This window comes from Oratosquilla oratoria, chromosome 27, assembly GCF_046742065.1.
Source record: "Oratosquilla oratoria isolate Oo_2021 chromosome 27, ASM4674206v1, whole genome shotgun sequence".
NCBI lineage: Eukaryota > Metazoa > Arthropoda > Malacostraca > Stomatopoda > Squillidae > Oratosquilla > Oratosquilla oratoria.
Window position 1 is genome coordinate 969,713 of NC_134803.1, and position 19,602 is coordinate 989,314.

The window sequence follows — 19,602 nt, forward strand, 5'->3', positions numbered from 1 at the left end:
ATAACTTCCATTCCACAATTTTGTATCATCAGCAAATTTGGAGACAATAGATTTTAGTCCATGGTCTATATCATCTATATATATACTATGAATAGAAGTGGCCCAAGAACAGAACCCTGAGGAACTCCACTCATAACATTTTTCTATCTAGAAGTTTTGCCATTTAAAACAACTGTTTTCGATCATTCAACCAATTTCCACTCCAACTTAATAGGCTACCACTTACTCTGTGTGAAGCTAACTTAGTAAGTGGGCTTTCGTGGGGGACGGTATCAAAAGGTTTTAAATCTTATGATCATTCAAGGACTGACCAGGTAATAGACCAGTCAGAGAAAAGTGGTGATGAAGGAACCCAAAATGAGCAGAACAACATTGGTATACAATACAATACTGACGATCTGGAAGTGAATGGGGAATTAAAATTGACTACTTCCCAACTTGATGCAGAATCAATAAATTTATGAGTTACAAGAAGAGAATTCAAAGCTCAAGACTAACATTTTTGGCTGTGACTTTGGTAAAAAGTCTAAATCAATTAAGTTTTTTACTAGTTTGGCAAATTTGTCAGTATTCCTTTGGGTGGTAAGAGGTATGGAAAAAGAAAAAAGTCTTTGAAAAGGTTGTCCATAGAAGACCATGTGTTGATTGTCTTCATGAAATTGTGACTGGGAGTGTTAAATAGGGATCCTGCTTATAGATATGATCCGAGTTCCACAACAATATCCAAGATAATAGTACTTGGCTAACCAAAATTTCAAACAGGCTAATGAACCCCATTGTTTGGTCTAGCAGTTGAGGGAACAAGCTGAAACTACAAGTGATGTAAAAGAAAGTTGGACTCCTTTGTGAAAACAATTTGCATGTCTACACGGTATTCAGGGACACCTCTCCATGTTAGGCCTGGTAATTACAAAGGATTACAATGATGGAGGATGCTGACAGGAGACCTTTGGTCCATATCAAGGTCAGATGCAAAAAATATTATAATAATGATAAATAAATAAGTAAATGAATAAATAAAAACTATAATAAAGTACATAATAATAAGTAAAATAAATGCATAGGTATAGTTAAATAATAAACAAACAGGTAAATAGTAAATAATAATAAATTCACATAACTAATAATAAATGAAAATCAAGCAAATACTTATAAACAAATAGACTAATAATACATACATACATATATAAAAGGCTTTTTCCCCTTTACACGGGGGCTAGCCAAAAAAAAGGCATAGATATCACTCCCACCCATTTCATTTCCCATATATTCCACTCCCCTCCACCCTCCTTCCTATCTTGGCACCTCCTGGATGATGGGTCATCCCTGCATCCTGTCCACTGCCCTGGGTCAGAAGCAGTGTCACAAGACACAGCACATCCACAGCAAGGCCGCTTCATAAATTCGGCGACCCAAGTATCTGAAACTATCCACTTCCTCCAGTTTCTCATCCTTAATGCTCACTTCCAGCCTACTGTCACTCTCTCCCCTTGTACATCTCATCACCATACTTTTGCCCACATTTATCTTCAGCTTCTTTCTTTCACACACCTTCTCAAACTCTGTCACTAACTTCCTCAATCTCTCCTCTGATCCTGATACAAGCGGTGTCGTCAGCAAACAACAGCTGGCTCACCTCCCACTTTTCTCCATTTTCTTTAATTACCTCTAACCCCTGACCCACTACCCTTGCATTCACCTCTCGCACCACCCCATCCATGTAAAGATTGAACAGCCAGGGCAACATAACACCCCCCTGACGAAGTCCCAACTTTACCTCAAACCATTCGCTCTCTCCATTTCTAATCCTAATGCAAGCTCTACTACTCTCATAAAAGTTCTTGGCTGCTCTTCAAAGCTTTCCTCCTATCCCATATATTTGCAGTACCTCCCACAGTACCTTCCTGTCTACCCTATCGTAAGCCTTTTCCAGATCCATAAAAGCCCAAAAACATCCTTACCTTTTCCTATAGCTTTCTCACATATCTATCTTACCACAAAAATCTGATCTACACATCCCCTACCTGTCCTAACTCCACACTGTTCCTCACCAATTACTCCCTCTGTTCCTCTCATAATCCTCTCAATCAAGACCCTCCCATAAGCCTTCCCAACTACACTCAACAAACTGATCCCTCTGAAACTACTACACTCACACTTGTTCCCCTTTCCCTTGTAAAGTGGAACTATACAGGCACTCCTCCAATCCTCCAGCACTCTACCCTCTCTTAAACAAACATTAAATAACCTCACCAGCCAGTCCACCATAACTGTACCTCCTTTCTTCAGACATTCTGCATGGCATCCATCCAACACAGGTGCCTTACCTGCTCTCATCATCTTAACCGCTGCTTTCACTTCATCCTTCCCTATTTCTCCTCCATTTTCCTCACTCATCACCCTCATTTTCTTAGCGCTTCCCACTGCAACTACCTTTCCCTCCCTATCCTCCTTCACATTTAGCAACTCCCTAAAATACTCTGCCCACCTTCCTCTCACTGCCCTCTCTTCCATTATCATCTCTCCATCTGCACCTTTTACCTTTTCTTCTCTACTTGATTTGTTTTGTTATTATTAATCTTTTTAGAAAGTAAAAAGACTAATAATAACAAAACAAATAATATAAAATAAATGACAGTCATTACAGCATCTTCCTTAGGTGCTTATCTAAATGATTATTAAAGTTTCAAACTGAACTACATTGCACTGCCTCTGCAGGAAGTTTATTCCATTCATCAACTACATGGTTGGCAAAGTTGTTTCTACACACTTCCAAATTAAATCTATTCCCTGACAGTTTGTGACCATTGTTTCTTGTCTGATTCTCATTCAGTGTGAAAAGTTTGTCACTTTTGATGTTATTAATTCCCTTTAGAATCTTAGACCTGTATCAAGTCACCTCTGAGTCTACACTTTTTAGGGAAAACAGATTCATATGTATTAGTCGATATTTGTATGATTTATATTTTATATTTGGAATCAGTTTTGTGGCTTGCCGTTGTACTTTTTCCAATCTATCAATGTCTTTAATAAGATTCGGTGACCATACAGAAACAGCATATTCCAAATGTGGACGAACTAACCATTTATATAGTTTGTTAATGAGTGATGGACTTTTGAAGTCAAAAGATCACACAATCAGTCCTAGAATCTTATTTGCTTTCTCAGAGGCTGAAATACACAGCATAGATGATTTGAGATTGTTGATGATAATTACAGAGATCCTTTTCACTATCCATTTTTGTTAACGAATTTCCAATTAACTTGTAATCGTACTTACTGTAATTTTTACCTATGTGCATTACCTTGCATTTACTTGTGTTAAATTTCATTAGCCACTTTTCAGACCATTGCTGTAATTCATCTCAATCTTCTTGAAATATCATTTGCCCACTCATCATCATGTAAAGATAAGGGGTCAGGAAGTTCCTCTTCATTACCAAAAGTCAGTTTTGATATATACAGGGATGAATGGAGAATGGCTGTATATGGATGATGTTGTGATAGCATGAGGTGGAATGGGCAGGTGGATGGGGGGGTGAGGTAGTATGTGTGAGCAAAATTTGACGCAGCCCGAAGGGATTTCTCCCTGTCCTCTCATTTTATGCAATGGGGGACGGAGAGGGGGGGTCGCCGATTTAATGAAGCGGCCTTGCTGTTGATGTGCTGTGTCTTGCGACACTGCTTCTGACCCAGGGCAGTGGACAAGGTGCAGGGATGACCCGTCATCCAGGAGGTGCTAAGATAAGAGGGAGGGTGGAGGGGTGTGGAGTGTATTCAGGGATGGAATGGGTGGGAATGATTTTATGCCTTTTTCTTTTTGGCTACCCCCCTTGGAAGGGGGAAAAAGCCTTGGTATATGTATGTATGATATATAAGGGCCCAGTCACACACCAAGCTTATGACCTATTTCCGACCACCAGCAACCAGGTGGTTGCCGGTCAGTTGCAAGTAGTCTTTGGAAGTTGCTGGTAGTCGGTAATAAGATACATAAATCGATAAATTAATAGATATATTACAACACACATTGCATAGTCCCCAGTACATAGATTTTCATCTTATCAACCACATTAACTTTTTCCATTTCAGTTCCTTGCATAGGTTTTGTGCTGCCAACCAATTGCTTGATTTTCAGTTAAAGGTGGTTGGAAACAGGTCATAAGCTTGGTGTGACTCTGGCTTAATGTTGTTTATCAGCATTTTCAAGTTCTTTGAAGTGGAAAGATCTATTTTCACGCAGTGTTTCTTGTTGATCTCACGGCCTCATGTCATTACTGCCTCACAGTATACATGCACATCTTGTTTACAACAGAGCCCCTACATCATTCAAGAAGGGGTTTACAGGCAGCAAGGAAATGACTTTCTCCGACACCCTTCTTGCTAGACCACCCTGTACAGATGCCTACCATTTGTCCCACGGAAATTTATACATCTACACAGCTTAGTCAATCACTTAGACATAACTAACTTTAAAATTATAATACAGGGTAAGTATGACATACTGGTGCACCATCAATCAACTTCTTGCCCTAGTTCTCTTGCAAGACCTATGGGTCCATGGTAACCAGCAACAACCACCAGGTCTGCCCACAAGTCACCCAAGGAAAAGATATATTTTCTCGGTATGGTAAGAGTAGAACAATGGAACAATGCAGAATTAAAATCCTGTGTCTTGTATGGTTATTATACCTGAAGCAATTTGATTCTGTGGCCAGTCCTATTATATGTTGATACTGTTTCAATGATGGGTATTTGGCTGAACATAGTTGTGCCAGTGTGAGTCTTGCTTTTTATCCTTAAATTTCTCGGTAAATGTTCAGTTGTGTACATAGACACACTATAGCGTTAGAAAATTAATTATTAATTTTGTAAATTATAATGTATCGACGTAATATGCAATATTCTTGGCGGAAATAAAAAACAAAATAGTTGCTAAAACAGATTTTGTAAGTAACGAAGCCACACCGGATGAATGGTATGCCATGTTTGTTATGATAGATGCCGATGTCAAAGAAATGAAAGGATGATAAATTTTACTAACCTAACCTATCGTGTATTTAATAAATTGGTACCTGTAATTTAAGGTCATCTGGATCATCATTGTCGTCGTCACGGATGTTGACAGCCTGTTCAATCACTCTTTCTGATAGCAGGGTATACGAGGTCCATTCAAAAAGTATCCGACCTTGGTCCATAAAGAAAAGATTTGTGTACATTTCAAAACTTTTATTCAATCACCGTCAAAGTACTCCCCTTGGGAGTGCACACACTTCTCCCAGCGGTGCTGCCACTGCTGGTAACATCTCTGGAATGCCGAAATTGGAATGTTGTAGAGCTCTGCCTTCGTTTTTCTCATAATTTCCTCTCTCGACTCAAAGCGCTTCCCTTTTAAGTATTTTTTTCAGTTTAGGGAAGAGCCAGAAGTCACAAGGTGCCACATCTGGATAGTAGGGAGGGTGTTGAACAAGTGGAGTATTGTTTTTGGCCAGGTAAGCTTGGATCAGGTGGGCAGAATGAGCAGGTGCATTGTCATGGTTGCGCGCAGCCCACATTTGCGGTCGTTTTCGTCGCACAGCATCGCGAAGGTGTCGCATAACTTCCAGATAATACATACATACATACATATACCAAGGCTTTTTCCCCCTTCCAAGGGAGGTAGCCAAAAAGGGAAAGGCACAAAAACACTCCCACCCATTTCATCCCTAAATACACTCCACACCCCTCCCACCCTTCCTCTCATCTGAGCACCTCCTGATAATACTCCTTATTAATTGTTTGTCCTGCTGGTGCATATTCATGATGCACAATACCACTGGAGTCAAAAAAACATGTCAACATTACCTTGACGTTGCTCCGAACCTGTCGTGCTTTTTTTGGTCTTGGTGATGTCTGATGCTTCCATTGTGATGACTGAAATTTTGTTTCCGGGTCGTATCCATACACCCATGTCTCATCATCAGTGATGATGGTCTTCATGAAGTCAGAATCACTGTTAGCACAGTCAAGCAGGTCTTGTGCAATTTCCAGAAGGAGTTGTTTCTGCTGTTCCACCAGCAACTTTGGAACAAATTTTGCAGACACTCGTCGCATGGCCAAATCTTCGGTTAAAATTGCATGAACTGATCCTGTGCTTATTCCTACTTCTCCGACAATCTCGTTGATGGTTATACGACGGTCGTCCTCCACTATTCGACAAACATTCGCAATGAATTCTTCGTTTCTGCTGGTGGATGGCCTGCCAGACCGTGGCCTGCTCTCAACTGAGGTTTGTCCTTGCTTGAAGCTGTTATACCACTCCTTTATCTGTTATTCCCATGGATTCATCGCCAAAGGCTTGCTGAATCTTCTGGATAGTTTGCACTTGTGTATCACCAAGCTTGTGGCAGAACTTAATGCAATAGCGTTGCTCGATACGCTCAGACATGTTGCGCAAGGATGATAATCCGACGAGTACGTACTGGATGACTGCACTCTAGCCTTAACAGGTGGGAACTGGCGCGCACTACAGCTCTTAAAATTTCCACGCATGCGCAGTAAGGGTGCCATCAACTGCCACAAAAATGGATTCCTGAATGGTAAATCATTTTTCCTTTTATGGACCAAGGTCGGATACTTTTTGAACGGACCTAGTATAGGTTTTTCATAGCTTCAAGGAATGCATGGATTTCAGCTCCATGGCATTCCTTCAAGAATATATACCTCGCCAGGTACTGGGGGAAGTACTGAGGGTTACTTCGTTCATTAGTATATTTGCTTGTAGCAAGATATCATTTATTAAAAAAATTGCATATTACGTTCATGTATTATAATTTACAAAATTAATATCTAATTTTCTGCTATATCATGTCCATGTACACAACTAAACAAATACCAATTTCTCAGTTAGGCTGATGTCTTGGTGAGTCCAGCAGATTATGAGGCTAAACTTATTTTACTGTCTAACATCTTACTTGATTTATTTTACTTCACAAATATTGTATATATACTATTGAGTCTGGTGGTTGGTCTTTTAATTTTTGTTTTATGATTTGAGTGTGTATGTATTTTTGTACAGATGTGTTCTAATGTAGAGCTGATCTCTTGAAGATGTTTGAGTAATATCCTGCTGGTATAATTTTTTTTGTTATATATAAATGGTTGTTTTCATGTTATGTGGTAGAAGTGATAGACAGGAGTGAGGGCTTTTCTATTTGCCCATCATATTCAAATCTTCACTCATTTATTTTCCTAAGTATCATATAAAAAACAAACACTGTTACACTGTATCATCTAATATCATGTTTCTGATATCTACATTCAAGACATCTTGTAAAAAGTAGTGTTTATCATGGATCACCTCTTTTAAGAAATTATATGCCAACAGAAAAAGTACAATACAATACTACAACCTATCTTGCCTAATTCAACAGAACTAGATGATCCAATGAAATATTCTCAAAACAGCCCCACATCCACAACTCAACTGAATTTTATTCCTAACATGTAGCACACAAGGAAATAAATTTGAAATGACAGTTATTGTTCCATAATGACCTTCCCTCATAACAAGTAGACACTCGCAGCATTACCTCGTTTTATCTTTTGAGTATTTCATACAAAATAATTATAATAATAATCAACTGGTTACCATTTAGAAATAAAAACCTCTCATTCCTATTAGATACAATAATCCCTACCTTAGAATTTATTGAGTTTACATTACAAGATACTATTTTCTCCTTCTAGGAGCCTAAGGAATGAATTTGATCTGAAGTATATCCCTATTCCTATTAAAAGGGAAAGTAGCATCGCAATTTCGCGTTAGAGGACGACAGGCAACAAGGTAAGTCAATAGTGGAGTTCCCTACCATAAATTAGGATAAACATGTATGACTGGTACTTACACAGTTATGTTTCCTGCCCCTCTAATTATCACTGGCTCTGGAACTTGTGTATAAGATTCAATTGACGAAGATGAATTGTCCTCTTCGTCTCTTTCTATTGTGTCAATCGCATCGAAATCTGCCATATTTGTGTTTACAATGGCCTTTCGATGGCCACAAGCGTATACTGAGATTCCTTAGAAAATTTCATTGCAGATGATTTTTTTTAATGTTTATTCGAATGAATATAATTTAAATTGATAATTTTTATTATTAAATGATTGATATCATATATTGTTACTGAATATGTTCTAAGTGAGAAAATTTCAAATAAATTTGCGCTCGTTTCTTCCAGATTTGTTTGCCAACACAACCAATCGACAAATAGAAACATATGACGCAACAAGACTGCAACCAATCACGAGTTACTTACTAACAATATATTAGAGCGGTACGTTTGACCTATATAGCAATAATTGCTCTAGAGTGGTAGCAATAAAATATTTCTCAAGTAGATGTTTAGACCAAAAATTAAGTGAATCTAAATTTATTTTTATCATCGTATAGACTGGTCAACAAATTGTATTAAAATACTTGTCTCACAAGCAAAAGGAGATGAACGCGATAGATTTTTTTCTGCTTATCTGAATATTTGAAATACGTTTTCAGAATTTTCCTACCAGGCATATTTTTTCTGTGATAGCATGTTAAAATTTAAACAATTATAACTAATAAATGAGGCTGATATTTTAGTGTAGAAATGTGTGATTTTCGAGTGTATTTTGCTTCTGGGAGATCCCTTTTCAGTGTCCAACAGTAATCAGCTAACATTGAAGAGCTCCACTTCCTTTGATACCGGGTTTCCATGTTCAGAATGTCCTGGTGAAACCTCTCATCGTGCTCATCACTAACGGTGCCAAGATTTGCATGGGAAAATTCCAAGTGAGAGACTAGAAAGTGGATTTTTAGGATCACATTGCATCCCAAGGCCTTGTAGAATGTCAGTAGCTCTTTAACGATTTCAGAATAGTTATTTGCTTTGCGATTCCCCAAGAACTCTGCGCAAACTTCCTTAAATGACAGCCATGCAGCTTTTTCAATGTCATTTAGCTCTTCATCGAAATTTTGGTCTCTCATCAGCTCCCTAATCTGTGGTCCATCTAAATTACTTCTTTGATCTTTGCGTCACTTACTCAAGGAAACTTGTTTTTCAGATATGTGAATCCCTTGCCAGTTCTATCTATACCTTTAATAAGAAATTGCATCAACCCTATAGCTCAATATGTAAAGGGGACAGATAAAATTTCTGTGAATCAACAAGAGGAGGATTGACAACATTCTTTTCTCCGGGGGTCAGAGATCATTTCGGCTACACATTCTTTTCATAATGATTTTCTTATCATGACTGTCCCACTTACAGAGAAAACAACCAAACTTTGTGTAACCAAGCTGCACTCTAGGTAAAATTGCCACAACATTTAGGTCACCACAGATATTCCATTGTCTTCAGACGGCAATGGCGAACTGGACAATGTGGAGAAGGAGCTGAATACAAGGAGGAAACTGCAGAGTCTTAGGAACCGAAGAGCTTTCCTACTAAATTGCATCGCTGAGCAAGTGGTCCCAAAATCGACGCCGCAACACCTCAGATGTGATACCACACCATTCTCTAGAACTGCGAGGATATACTTGGAGGAGAGCTGCAAACAACTTCAGTACGGAATGGAGGAGATCAAGAACAATCTGCAACATACACATCTCCCCAACTACCTGGTGACAAGACTGAAGGAGGAGGATACGGCACAGAGGGTGAGGCTCCACCGAAAGTTACAGGTATTGTGTGCGAGCAGCGAATGGAGGACGGTGGGGAGACCGGATTTGATCAACAACATGTCGACCAGGCCCCTGGCGGACACGGAAACCGAGGCTTTACCCCTGGGTCTCAAGTTTGACACAGGGATTGATAACAAGAGCTTCACGGACTACACCTTGAAAAACAGTAATTGGTCGGACACCGAGGCTGAGAAGGGATTCAAACAAGGGGTCACGGCATGCTGCATAGCCCTTTCTGCCAGTCTTCCGAGGTCCCTCCCGCGCAGATACATCGCAGCGCTGAAGGAAGTCGGTAAGGATATCAGCATTTTCATCTCACAAGTATACAAAGGGGGCGACGTCGTGGTCATGGACAAAGCAGATTACGTGGCAGCGAAGAAAAAAAAGATACACGGGAGCGACGTGCGATTTCGCTCGGGAAAGTTCCAATGTCGCTCTCGCAAATCCAATAACAGGAGCGCCCCCCCCCAAAAAAAAAAAAAAAACTCAGAGGACATGCTGCGCAGATTAAAGGGGACAAGCATGAGGTGCAAGAAAATGGCCAGTTATGATGTCAAGTCCTTATTCACACAAGTTCCCACAGATGGCGCTTTGGAGGCAGTGTGGAGAGTGGTCATCAACATGGACGAGGAGGAGTTGCCGCTGCCCAGGGGAGACTTCATGAAGCTGGTATCCATGTGCGTAAACTTTGGTTCATTCACCTTCGAGGGAGAAGAGTTTCTTCAGCACAGTGGCCTAGCAATGGGGTCACCTCTGAGCGCCGTGGCTGCTTGCCTCTTCATGGAGGTCCAAGAGAAGGACCACTACTCTCATATCGTAGGAAGGAGGGCAATATGGCTCAGGTACGTGGACGATGTGCTTATAATCGCTCCAAACAGGACAGACCTGGATGACATCAGGAGACAATTAAATAGAGTGAATCCGCAGATCCAATTCACTATGGAAGAGGAAGAAGAGGGAAAGCTCCCGTTTCTGGATACCCTGTTAATAAAGACAACTGAGGGCCTCCAATTCAGGGTTTACAGAAAGCCTACGAACCGTGACAACTTCATACACTACCTGTCGGCACATAATGAGAGGACGAAAAAGGGGGTAGTCATGGGCTTCTTCCTGCGTGCCTACAGGATATGCAGTGAGGAATTCCTGGAGGAGGAAATCGAATACGTCATCGCGGCCTTCTTGAAACTTGGCTACCCCAAGGGCTTGATCCTGAGCTTAAGACGAAGAGCGGAAGAAATCATCCACATAAGCAGGTTAAAAGAAAGAGAAGGCAACGCCACCAACAGAACATCGTACATGGCGCTTCCTAACTCTGAGAAGATAGGAGACATTACTAGAATGCTCAGGAGCACGGGTGTTAAAGCAGCGATAACCTCGGGAACGAAGACCGGTGATATAGGCTACTAAAAAGAGGAACCAAGATGAGGGGGAGTGGGGAATGCGTTGTGCATAAGATCCCATGCACATCATGCGATAAAGCATATTATGGAGAGACGAAGAGGGGGCTTAATACAAGGATCAGGGAACACAAGGCCCTCAGTCACCATAGGCTCACCAACGCAATGGTGGTGCATGTAGACGAATCTGGGCACCACATAATAGAACCGAACCGAGGCATTACACAAAGGCATGGGTAAGAAGACCAGGAAATCCATAGAAGCTGCTTACATCACTACTCGTCCCAACATCAACAGTAAGGCTGGGAACTTCACCTGGGCTAAATCCTCGGCGAGTATAGCGCTTCACGATTGGCTGTCTCAGCGGGCCAATCAGAACACAGCGTTCTACGCTCGCATACCCCCTTTAGCCGCAAAGCATGTATATAAACTATGCACGTATCCACTATATAACGCTCGCAGAGATAAAATATTCCGGATGGAAAGGACACCCCCGCTGCGTTCCTACACCACGTCTTCTACGTCTCGTTTAGCCGCAATCACCCTAGACTCTAGCTCTGATTGTCGTGCTACCGCCCACTCTCGCGAAAGTACTGCTACCCGAGGCAATTCCCCCTTCTTAGAGGAATCTCGCTCTGGCAGGATTATATATATAACTCTCCCTGCACGATTAGCATAGCCCTTGCGGTTCTGTTAAAAATTGCTTTTACGGCGGGAGAGGGGGGAATCCCGTCTTCTAGAAAAGCCCGGTCTCGCACGCTCTAGTGCACTCGGGCCTCGTATTTGATCGATTGCTGCTAGGTAGACAGGTCACGTAAAGCGAATCAGCACCAACACGCTAGTAAACGCCCGCGTCCCCCTGCCCCTTAGATTTCCGCCTTTTTTCACGAAATTACTGTTGCGTCACCTTAGTTTTTTTCTCGTCATCAGTGCCGCCATGGCGGCTACTGACTCTGCGACTGGCGTGTCGAAGAAGCGTCCATGCGCACCAGATTCGGCGGCTCCATCGGACGATGAAGCTGCTGTAGTGATGGCCCCAGTTAGTTCAAAGGGTGGCAAGCTCCCCATCTTCAAGGTCGTACCCTCGGTGGGGTACGACACTGCTTTTGAGGTGGTGAGAGCTCTCGAGAAGGGCCCCCTCCGCGGCAAGCTTCTGTCCCTCCGGCCCCTCGGCGATGGTAACGTGCTACTGTTACCAAGCATTTACGAACTCGTCGAGGAGCTGGACGGGATCAAGTCGCTCGATGGTAAGCCGGTGAACCTGGAGCGTCTCAACCCGGAAGACAGGAAGCATCGACTCGTGGTACACGATTACCCGACCACCTACATGACTGAGGCCATCGAAGACCACAGTCAGGTAATCGCGGCCACGAGAATGCGCCGATGGGACAAGACGCCGACACGCTAGGTACTTATAACCATCAAAGGAGAACCCTTCAATAAGATTGACCTGGGTTGGTATGGCAGGTATGATGTACGAACGTACATCCCTGATCCTCTTCGTTGCTTCAGGTGTCAGCGCTATGGTCACCACCAGGCGAGGTGCACTGCTAAGCAACCCAAGTGTGGTATTTGCAGCATGCCTCATGCCACCGAGACTTGTCTCAACAAGTTCAAGGCTGACACTGAGACTGTTGCCAAGTGCCCCAATTGTGGAAAGAAGCACCACGCCTGGAATACCTCATGCGCAGTGCGTCAAATGCAGGCCATTGCCTCGAAAGAGAGGACAGAGAAGCGACAGGACTTCATACCTGCCGCCCCAGGAACATTTGTATGGGGCAGCAGGAAACACTCTCCTACTACAGCACCACAACCACCTACGCATAGTGCTCCTGATCTGAACAATCAGGAGCACTTTCCATCACTGAAACCAGCTCCTACACAGACAAACACAAAACCACAACCAGCTCCCAAAAAAGCCACCTCCAAACCCGTGCCCGCCTCCAAACCCGCGCCAGCCTCCAAACCCGCGCCCACCTCCAAATCCACGCCTGCCTCCAATCCCACCCCCAAACCTAAAGCCAAGTCCACGCTCCCTGTCCCAACCCCACGAGCACAGGACCGACGCCCCCCCCCCACCTCAATATCCGTCTGATGTCATCCCCCTTAGGGAGGATGATATCGACCTGATTGTGACTGGTGTCGTCTCTGCAGTCGCTACCACCCTAGGGGAGAGCGACCCAGAGAAGATGCTAGTCATGGTGAATAGGGCCGTCAAGAACGTGCTCAAACTCCTAAAAGAGAAGAGGAACCCTAGACGAAAGGAGAGGACTCCCTCCCCCTCTACCTCCTCCTCTCCTGCCTCCTCCCCCGTCTCTTCCACTACCTCTTCCTCTTCCTCAACCTCCTCCTCCTCCCCTCCCACTCCCCCCAAGACCGCCACACCCACTTTTACTATTGGGAAAGCTACACCTACATCTTCAAAGACTAGGAAAGTGTCTTCTGCTAGGCCCCAACGTCAACTTGCACTTAGGCTTGAAGAATCCTCTTCTGATGAGGAGGAAAATGTTTCCACTGTCACAAAGTCGCAACCCATCTTGTCGTCTGACCGGGGAGGACAAGATGAGACCGTTATGGAGACTGACAGGGAAGACGATCGCCCTGTTCAATAGTCACTTAAGGTTGCTACAGTGGAACATAAACGGGTTCCGCAGTAAAAGCTCGTATCTCCTTGCGCTTGCGCAAGAGCATGATTACGATATCATGCTACCTCCAGGAGACATTGGTGAGTGACGAGGTGCGATTTCCGGAATATCGCATCTTCTCCCTTCCTCGCTCACTCACTACTAGGGGGTGCATGATCTTAGTCAAATCATCCATCCCCTGCAGTGAGATCGTGGACCCTGTATCATGTGGGGATGGTGTGGAAGTTCTTGCGGTTCGACTCCATCGAGCCCATGAAACGTACACCATCTATAACATATACAGGGGCCAGAGAGCGGAACTGGACCTTGGAGAAGTGTGTGCTCTTGCTGCGGACAGGCTCCTCATCATAGGAGGGGACTTCAACGCCCATCATAATATCTTGATGTCGCCCCAAGGGCCCAATGTCGCTGGGCGCCACTTAAATTACGTATTAGATGAATGCCCTGACATTGCGTTGTTGAATGATGGAAATCCGACGCACGTGCAAGGTGGACGACTTGATCTGACCTTGGCGACGGCCACTCTCCTCCCTAGGGTAACCTGGGAGGTGCATCCTATTGTCACTAGCGATCACTTCGGTGTCTCTGTGCACATACGGGATACACCACCCATACCAGCTGTATTACCTGTTCACAGGTGGAAGACAGCTTTGGCAAACTGGCCAGTGTTTGAGAAGTCTGTTGAAGAATGGGCAGTGTCCTACGTTCCACCACAGGACGTGGAAACGTTAGAAGCTGACTTTTCTGCAGCCATTTAGGTGGCTGCCAACAGAGCCATCCCAAAGACTCGTCAGTCCCCCAGAGAACACAAGAACAGCTGGTATTATACCCCTGAGGTGAGAGAGGCCAACCATCGGGTGAACATGCTTAGGCGTATTTTCCGACGGCGCCGAACTCAGACCAATTTGGCCAACTTGCGCGCTGCAATTCATGACGCTCACGTCATAGCTGCAGATGCCAGAAGAGCTCAATTTCTTGAATGGTGTGAGGGCTTTAACGCTCACACCTCCCTAGCAGAGCTGTGGTCTAAGCTCCGTAGAGCTACTGGCAGGACTCAACTGCGACGCACTCATCATGCCCCTGATGCTGAGGCGCAGCGGCTGGTGCAAGAGTTTGTCTCTCGCTCCAGCAGCACCTCACTTCCGCAGTGTGTTCAAGACACACTGCAGGCCCTCCAAGGAGTGAGGCGTCATAGTGTTGAGGACATGATGAGTCGATCGGATGATGCTGACGCTAACTTTACGCTTCAGGAGCTACGGGTCACACACAGGACCAGCTCAGATACGGCACCTGGAGAGGACCTCATCACCTATTCCATGCTGACTCATCTTGGGCCAGCGGGTGACGAGGCACTTCTAAGGGTGATAAACGCGTCTTGGAGGACTGGCAAGCTACCAACAGCCTGGAAGACGGCAATAATAACGCCAATTCCAAAGCCGAAGGAACCTAGTGCTTATCGTCCCATCAGCCTGACAAGCTGCATGGGGAAGACAGCGGAGAGAATTGTGCTAAACAGGCTGCTGTGGAAACTGGACTCAATGCATGAGCATATACATGCTTACTGCAAGGGCACTGGCACAGCAAACAGTATAGCAACACTCCTCAATGCTGTCAGTGGCACACCGTACATCGTGGTCTTTTTGGATTTGGAAAAGGCGTTTGAGCTGGCCAGTCCACTTGTGATATTAGACATCCTTGCTCGCAAGGGCGTAAAAGGCAAGCTGCTTTCTTGGATTGCTGACTATCTCAGTCACCGGTCTGCGAAAGTACGATTTCAGGGTCACATATCAGAGGCCAGAATGCTGGAGAATGGCACTCCAAAGGGGGGGGGGTCCTCAGCCCCACTCTGTTCAATGTGCTCGTCTCCAATATTCTGGAACTACCTGTACCACATGGGTGCAAGGTCATCTGCTATGCAGATGATATTGCGCTCATAATTACTGGGAAACGGCGGTGCTTCAGCAGGGCCCAGTGTTGCTTGAGCACTGTGGCGACCGAATGTTGCAGGTTAGGGTTAAAGATCTCCCCTACAAAATCGAAGGCCATGGCAATAGGACTCTGGAAGGAAGGGGAGCACCTCACCATCCAGGACCTTAGGCTGGACTGGGTTTACCAGTTTCAGTACCTGGGGGTCTGGATTGATGGGAGGCTCACCTCTCAGAAGGAACTAGCCTATCTCAAGGAGAGACTGAAGGCAAGAACCACAGTTATGAGAGCAATGACGGGGAAGGCACTTGGTACCACGCATCGGGTCCTTCGCACATTTTATGTGCAAGCCGTCCGCAGTTTGGTGGACTACGCTGCCCCAGCTCTCATAAATGTGGCGACTGCCAAGCTTGAGGACCTGGAGCCTTGCCAAAATGCCGCAGCAAGGATTATCCTAGGAGCTCAACCTTGGACTAAGATTGTTAACCTCCAGATGGAGGCTTCATTGCCTTCATTAACATCACGGGTCAGAAGGCTGGAGGTGGACTTTCTTGCCAAGATAGCCCAGAGCCCCAGGATAACTGAGCTGAGTCAGAGCCTTGTGACAGCTCTGGGACGGGTGGATACTCTTATCCATTCCGGTACCTGGCTATCACAGGCGGCTGGACTCCTGGACTCCTTCAGGCTCACCAGCACTCTCCTTGAGAAGGGTAGGGACTCTCCACACCCAGAGTTCAAACCCCCACCACCATGGCTGTCGATACCTGCAACCTTCGTTGTCACAAAGCTTCCCAGTAAGAAGAAGTTATGTGATCAGGAAAGAATACGAGCGCAGGCCCTACAAGGCATTCGCGCACTATCGGAACCTGGATTGGCGGTCTATTATACGGATGGCTCCGTAGACCCCAACAGGCCTCGTAGTGCGGGGGCTGCTTTCATGACAGATGGTTTGACCTTCGGCAGGAGAGTATCTGATCATGCGTCCACTCTCCAAGCTGAGGCCATAGCGGTCCAAGGAGTGTTAGAGCATGCTCTAATATCTCGAGCTGGTCCTGTGGTGATCCACACGGATTCACAGTCTCTGCTAGGCAGCTTAGAATCGACACAGCCCAGCGACAATGTACGCCTACTGACCTCCATCCTAGCACTCCTGCTGAAGCTGCATCAGCAAGGCAGGAGTGTTACGCTCAACTGGGTGCCGAGCCACATAGGTGTCCCAGGTAACGAGCTAGCCGACGCCGCAGCTGAAACGGCGCGCAAAAGACCCAAAGTCGATGTTGTCGTCCCTCTCAGCAGAAATCAGTTGCGCCTACGCACCAGGGCTCTGAATCAGGTACAACGGTTCCTTCAGCACAGACTGGAGGCAGAGGTGTCAGAGAGGGCAAGGTGGTACAGGGCAGTCACAGACTATGAGCCCCTTGTACTTCCTCGCTCCACACCTAGAAAACTGGAGACTCTGCTCTTCCGTCTGCGACTGGAGGACCGTTGTTCCCTCAAGAGGGCCTCCGACAATATCTGAGGGTCTTGTGCGTCGCCTATGCCGCCATTTAAGCGATTATGAACTGCGTCGGCTGGTGGAGTGTCAGCCCCCCTGTAAATATATATATATATATATATATATATATATATATATATATATATATATATATATATATATATATATATTTATACATGTATTCACTGTAACACCACTAGTAACACCAAACACCGATAGATCAGGAAGGGTGCATTCGCCGAGATGTGCATATGTATTTTTGTGAATATATGAGTGTGTGTGGTTGGGCCCACACACACTCATAAGTAAAATCACCCTCCAAACGGGCTCACATTAAAAGCCCGTGGGAGCTTCACTCCCTAATTACACACACACACACCAGTAGCCGCAAACAACAACGACAAACTACACAACAACAAAAACAAGGAAACCGCATTCAGACAAGTATGGCAAAACATATTCCAAATTACACCAGAAGAAAATACGCATTTTGACACAAACCACGAAACAAAAATACTCGCCCACATAACACAACACCTCCACCACACACAACCATACACAGACATAGACCTAAACAGACTAAACACCGACAACTACATTTCCCGACCCATACAACTCGAAGACGTCACAAGCATAATAAAACACACAAAAAACAAAATACCTGGACAATCCGGAATCAGTAAACAAATACTCGCACACACACCAAAAATAACAAAACAATTACTCACAGACATATTCAACGAAACTCTGAGCCTAGGATACTTTCCACAAAAATTTAAAAACTCAATAATCATATTCATTCCAAAACAAAACAAAGACATAACACAAATACGAAACTACAGACCCATTTCTCTACTCGAAACACCAGGAAAAATATTCGAAAGAATTATCACAAACAGACTAATGGCACACCTACACGACCACGACTTGTTAAACCCACACCAACACGGATTCACTCCTGACAAGAGAACACACACCGCACTCGCCACCTTATACGAAACAATAGCAGACACACAAAGACACAAACAAGCATGCATTATTATCGCCTGAAAGAAACCTGCACAGCGAAGCTATAGCGATAATCCCATACCACACTCCTGGTCATATGGCCACTTCCCGAAGGTTGAGTGTGGTTGGAATTTTCCGCCAGAATCATCAGAAATTTAAAATTCCCGGCTCTGTGCAGGCATGCGCATTGTCGACCCCACCTCCCCCTCCCTACCCCTCCCTTCTTAGCCGGCTCGCCTGAGTCGTCACTTCTAGCGCGGAAACGGACTGAGCGGTATACCCGCTGCCGGCCTTTGGTTTTTTGCCGGTGAGTCTGTTTCCTGCTTGTTAATCAACTGATAGTTTCAGCGCTTTCTGCATGGTTGCCGGTTTGTCCCATTCTTCGACCACCCTATTAGTGAACCAGTTGTTGCCTTCTTAAATCTATTTGGTCCGGTTTGTGCCCATTGCTGCGAGTCTGGTGGTGCGGAGGGGGGCGCCCCCGGGGGTCGTCTGGCCTCTCGGCGGCCCCATACCTCCGACCATCAATGGTCCTCTAACGCCTCACGGCTTGCATCGTCAGGCCCTAGGCGTAGACTTTGACCTTATACGCTCGCAATCCGTCCCCGTCTCCGAGTCGTCCCTGGTAAACAACCCGGGTCCTCTCGGAGGACAGGGGGACGTGTCTTATGGTACGGAGTGTGGCGCCCCCGAGGGTTATCAGGCCTCTCGGCGGCCCCATACCTCCTACGATCAATGGTCCTTTAACGCCTCACGGCTTGCATCGTCAGGCCCTAGGCGAAGACTTTGACCTTATACGCTCGCAATCCGTCCCCGTCTCCGAGTCGTCCCTGGTAAACAACCCGGGTCCTCTCGGAGGACAGGGGAACGTGTCTTATGATACGGAGGGTGGCGGCCCCGAGGGTCATCAGGCCTCTCGGCAGCCCCATACCTCCAACCATCAATGATCCTCTAACGCCTCACGGCTTGCATCGTCAGGCCCTAGGCGTAGACTTTGATCTTTTCCACTCGTAATCCGTTCCCCATACGTCTTCGGGTCGTCTGTGGTAAGAACCCGGGCCTCTCGGAGGACAGGGGGACGTGTCTTATGGTACGGAGGGTGGCGCCCCCGAGGGTCATCAGGCCTCTCGGCAGCCCCATACCTCCAACCATCAATGGTCCTCTAACACCTCACGGCTTGCATCGTCAGGCCCTAGGCGTGGACTTTGACCTTTTCCACTCGTAATCCGTTCCCCATACGGCTTCGGGTCGTCCGTGGTAAGAACCCGAGCCTCTCGGAGGACAGGGGGACGTGTCTTATGATACGGAGGGTGGCGCCCCCGAGGGTCATCAGGCCTCTCGGCAGGCCCATACCTCCGACCATTAATGGTCCTCTAACGCCTCACGGCTTGCTTCGTCAGACCCTAGGCGTGGACTTTGACCTCTTCCGTCGTCCG

The 19,602-nt window shown here is 45.5% G+C and overlaps 1 protein-coding gene across 4 annotated transcripts in view; it reads right to left on the minus strand.

Moving 5' to 3' along the window:
* The window catches only part of LOC143039845 (cysteine-rich hydrophobic domain-containing protein 2-like), a 143,405-nt gene extending 135,374 nt beyond the window's left edge, over positions 1-8,031 (minus strand). For all 4 annotated transcript variants that reach the window (XR_012967666.1, XM_076210101.1, XM_076210100.1 and 1 more), the window contains exon 1: positions 7,884-8,031. Coding sequence is in view for 3 of the 4 variants with exons in the window: in XM_076210101.1 (XP_076066216.1) it covers positions 7,884-8,008 (125 nt within the window). In the remaining variant the exon portion in view is untranslated. The remainder of the gene's footprint in view (positions 1-7,883) is intronic.
* Positions 8,032-19,602: the final 11,571 nt, after the last annotated feature.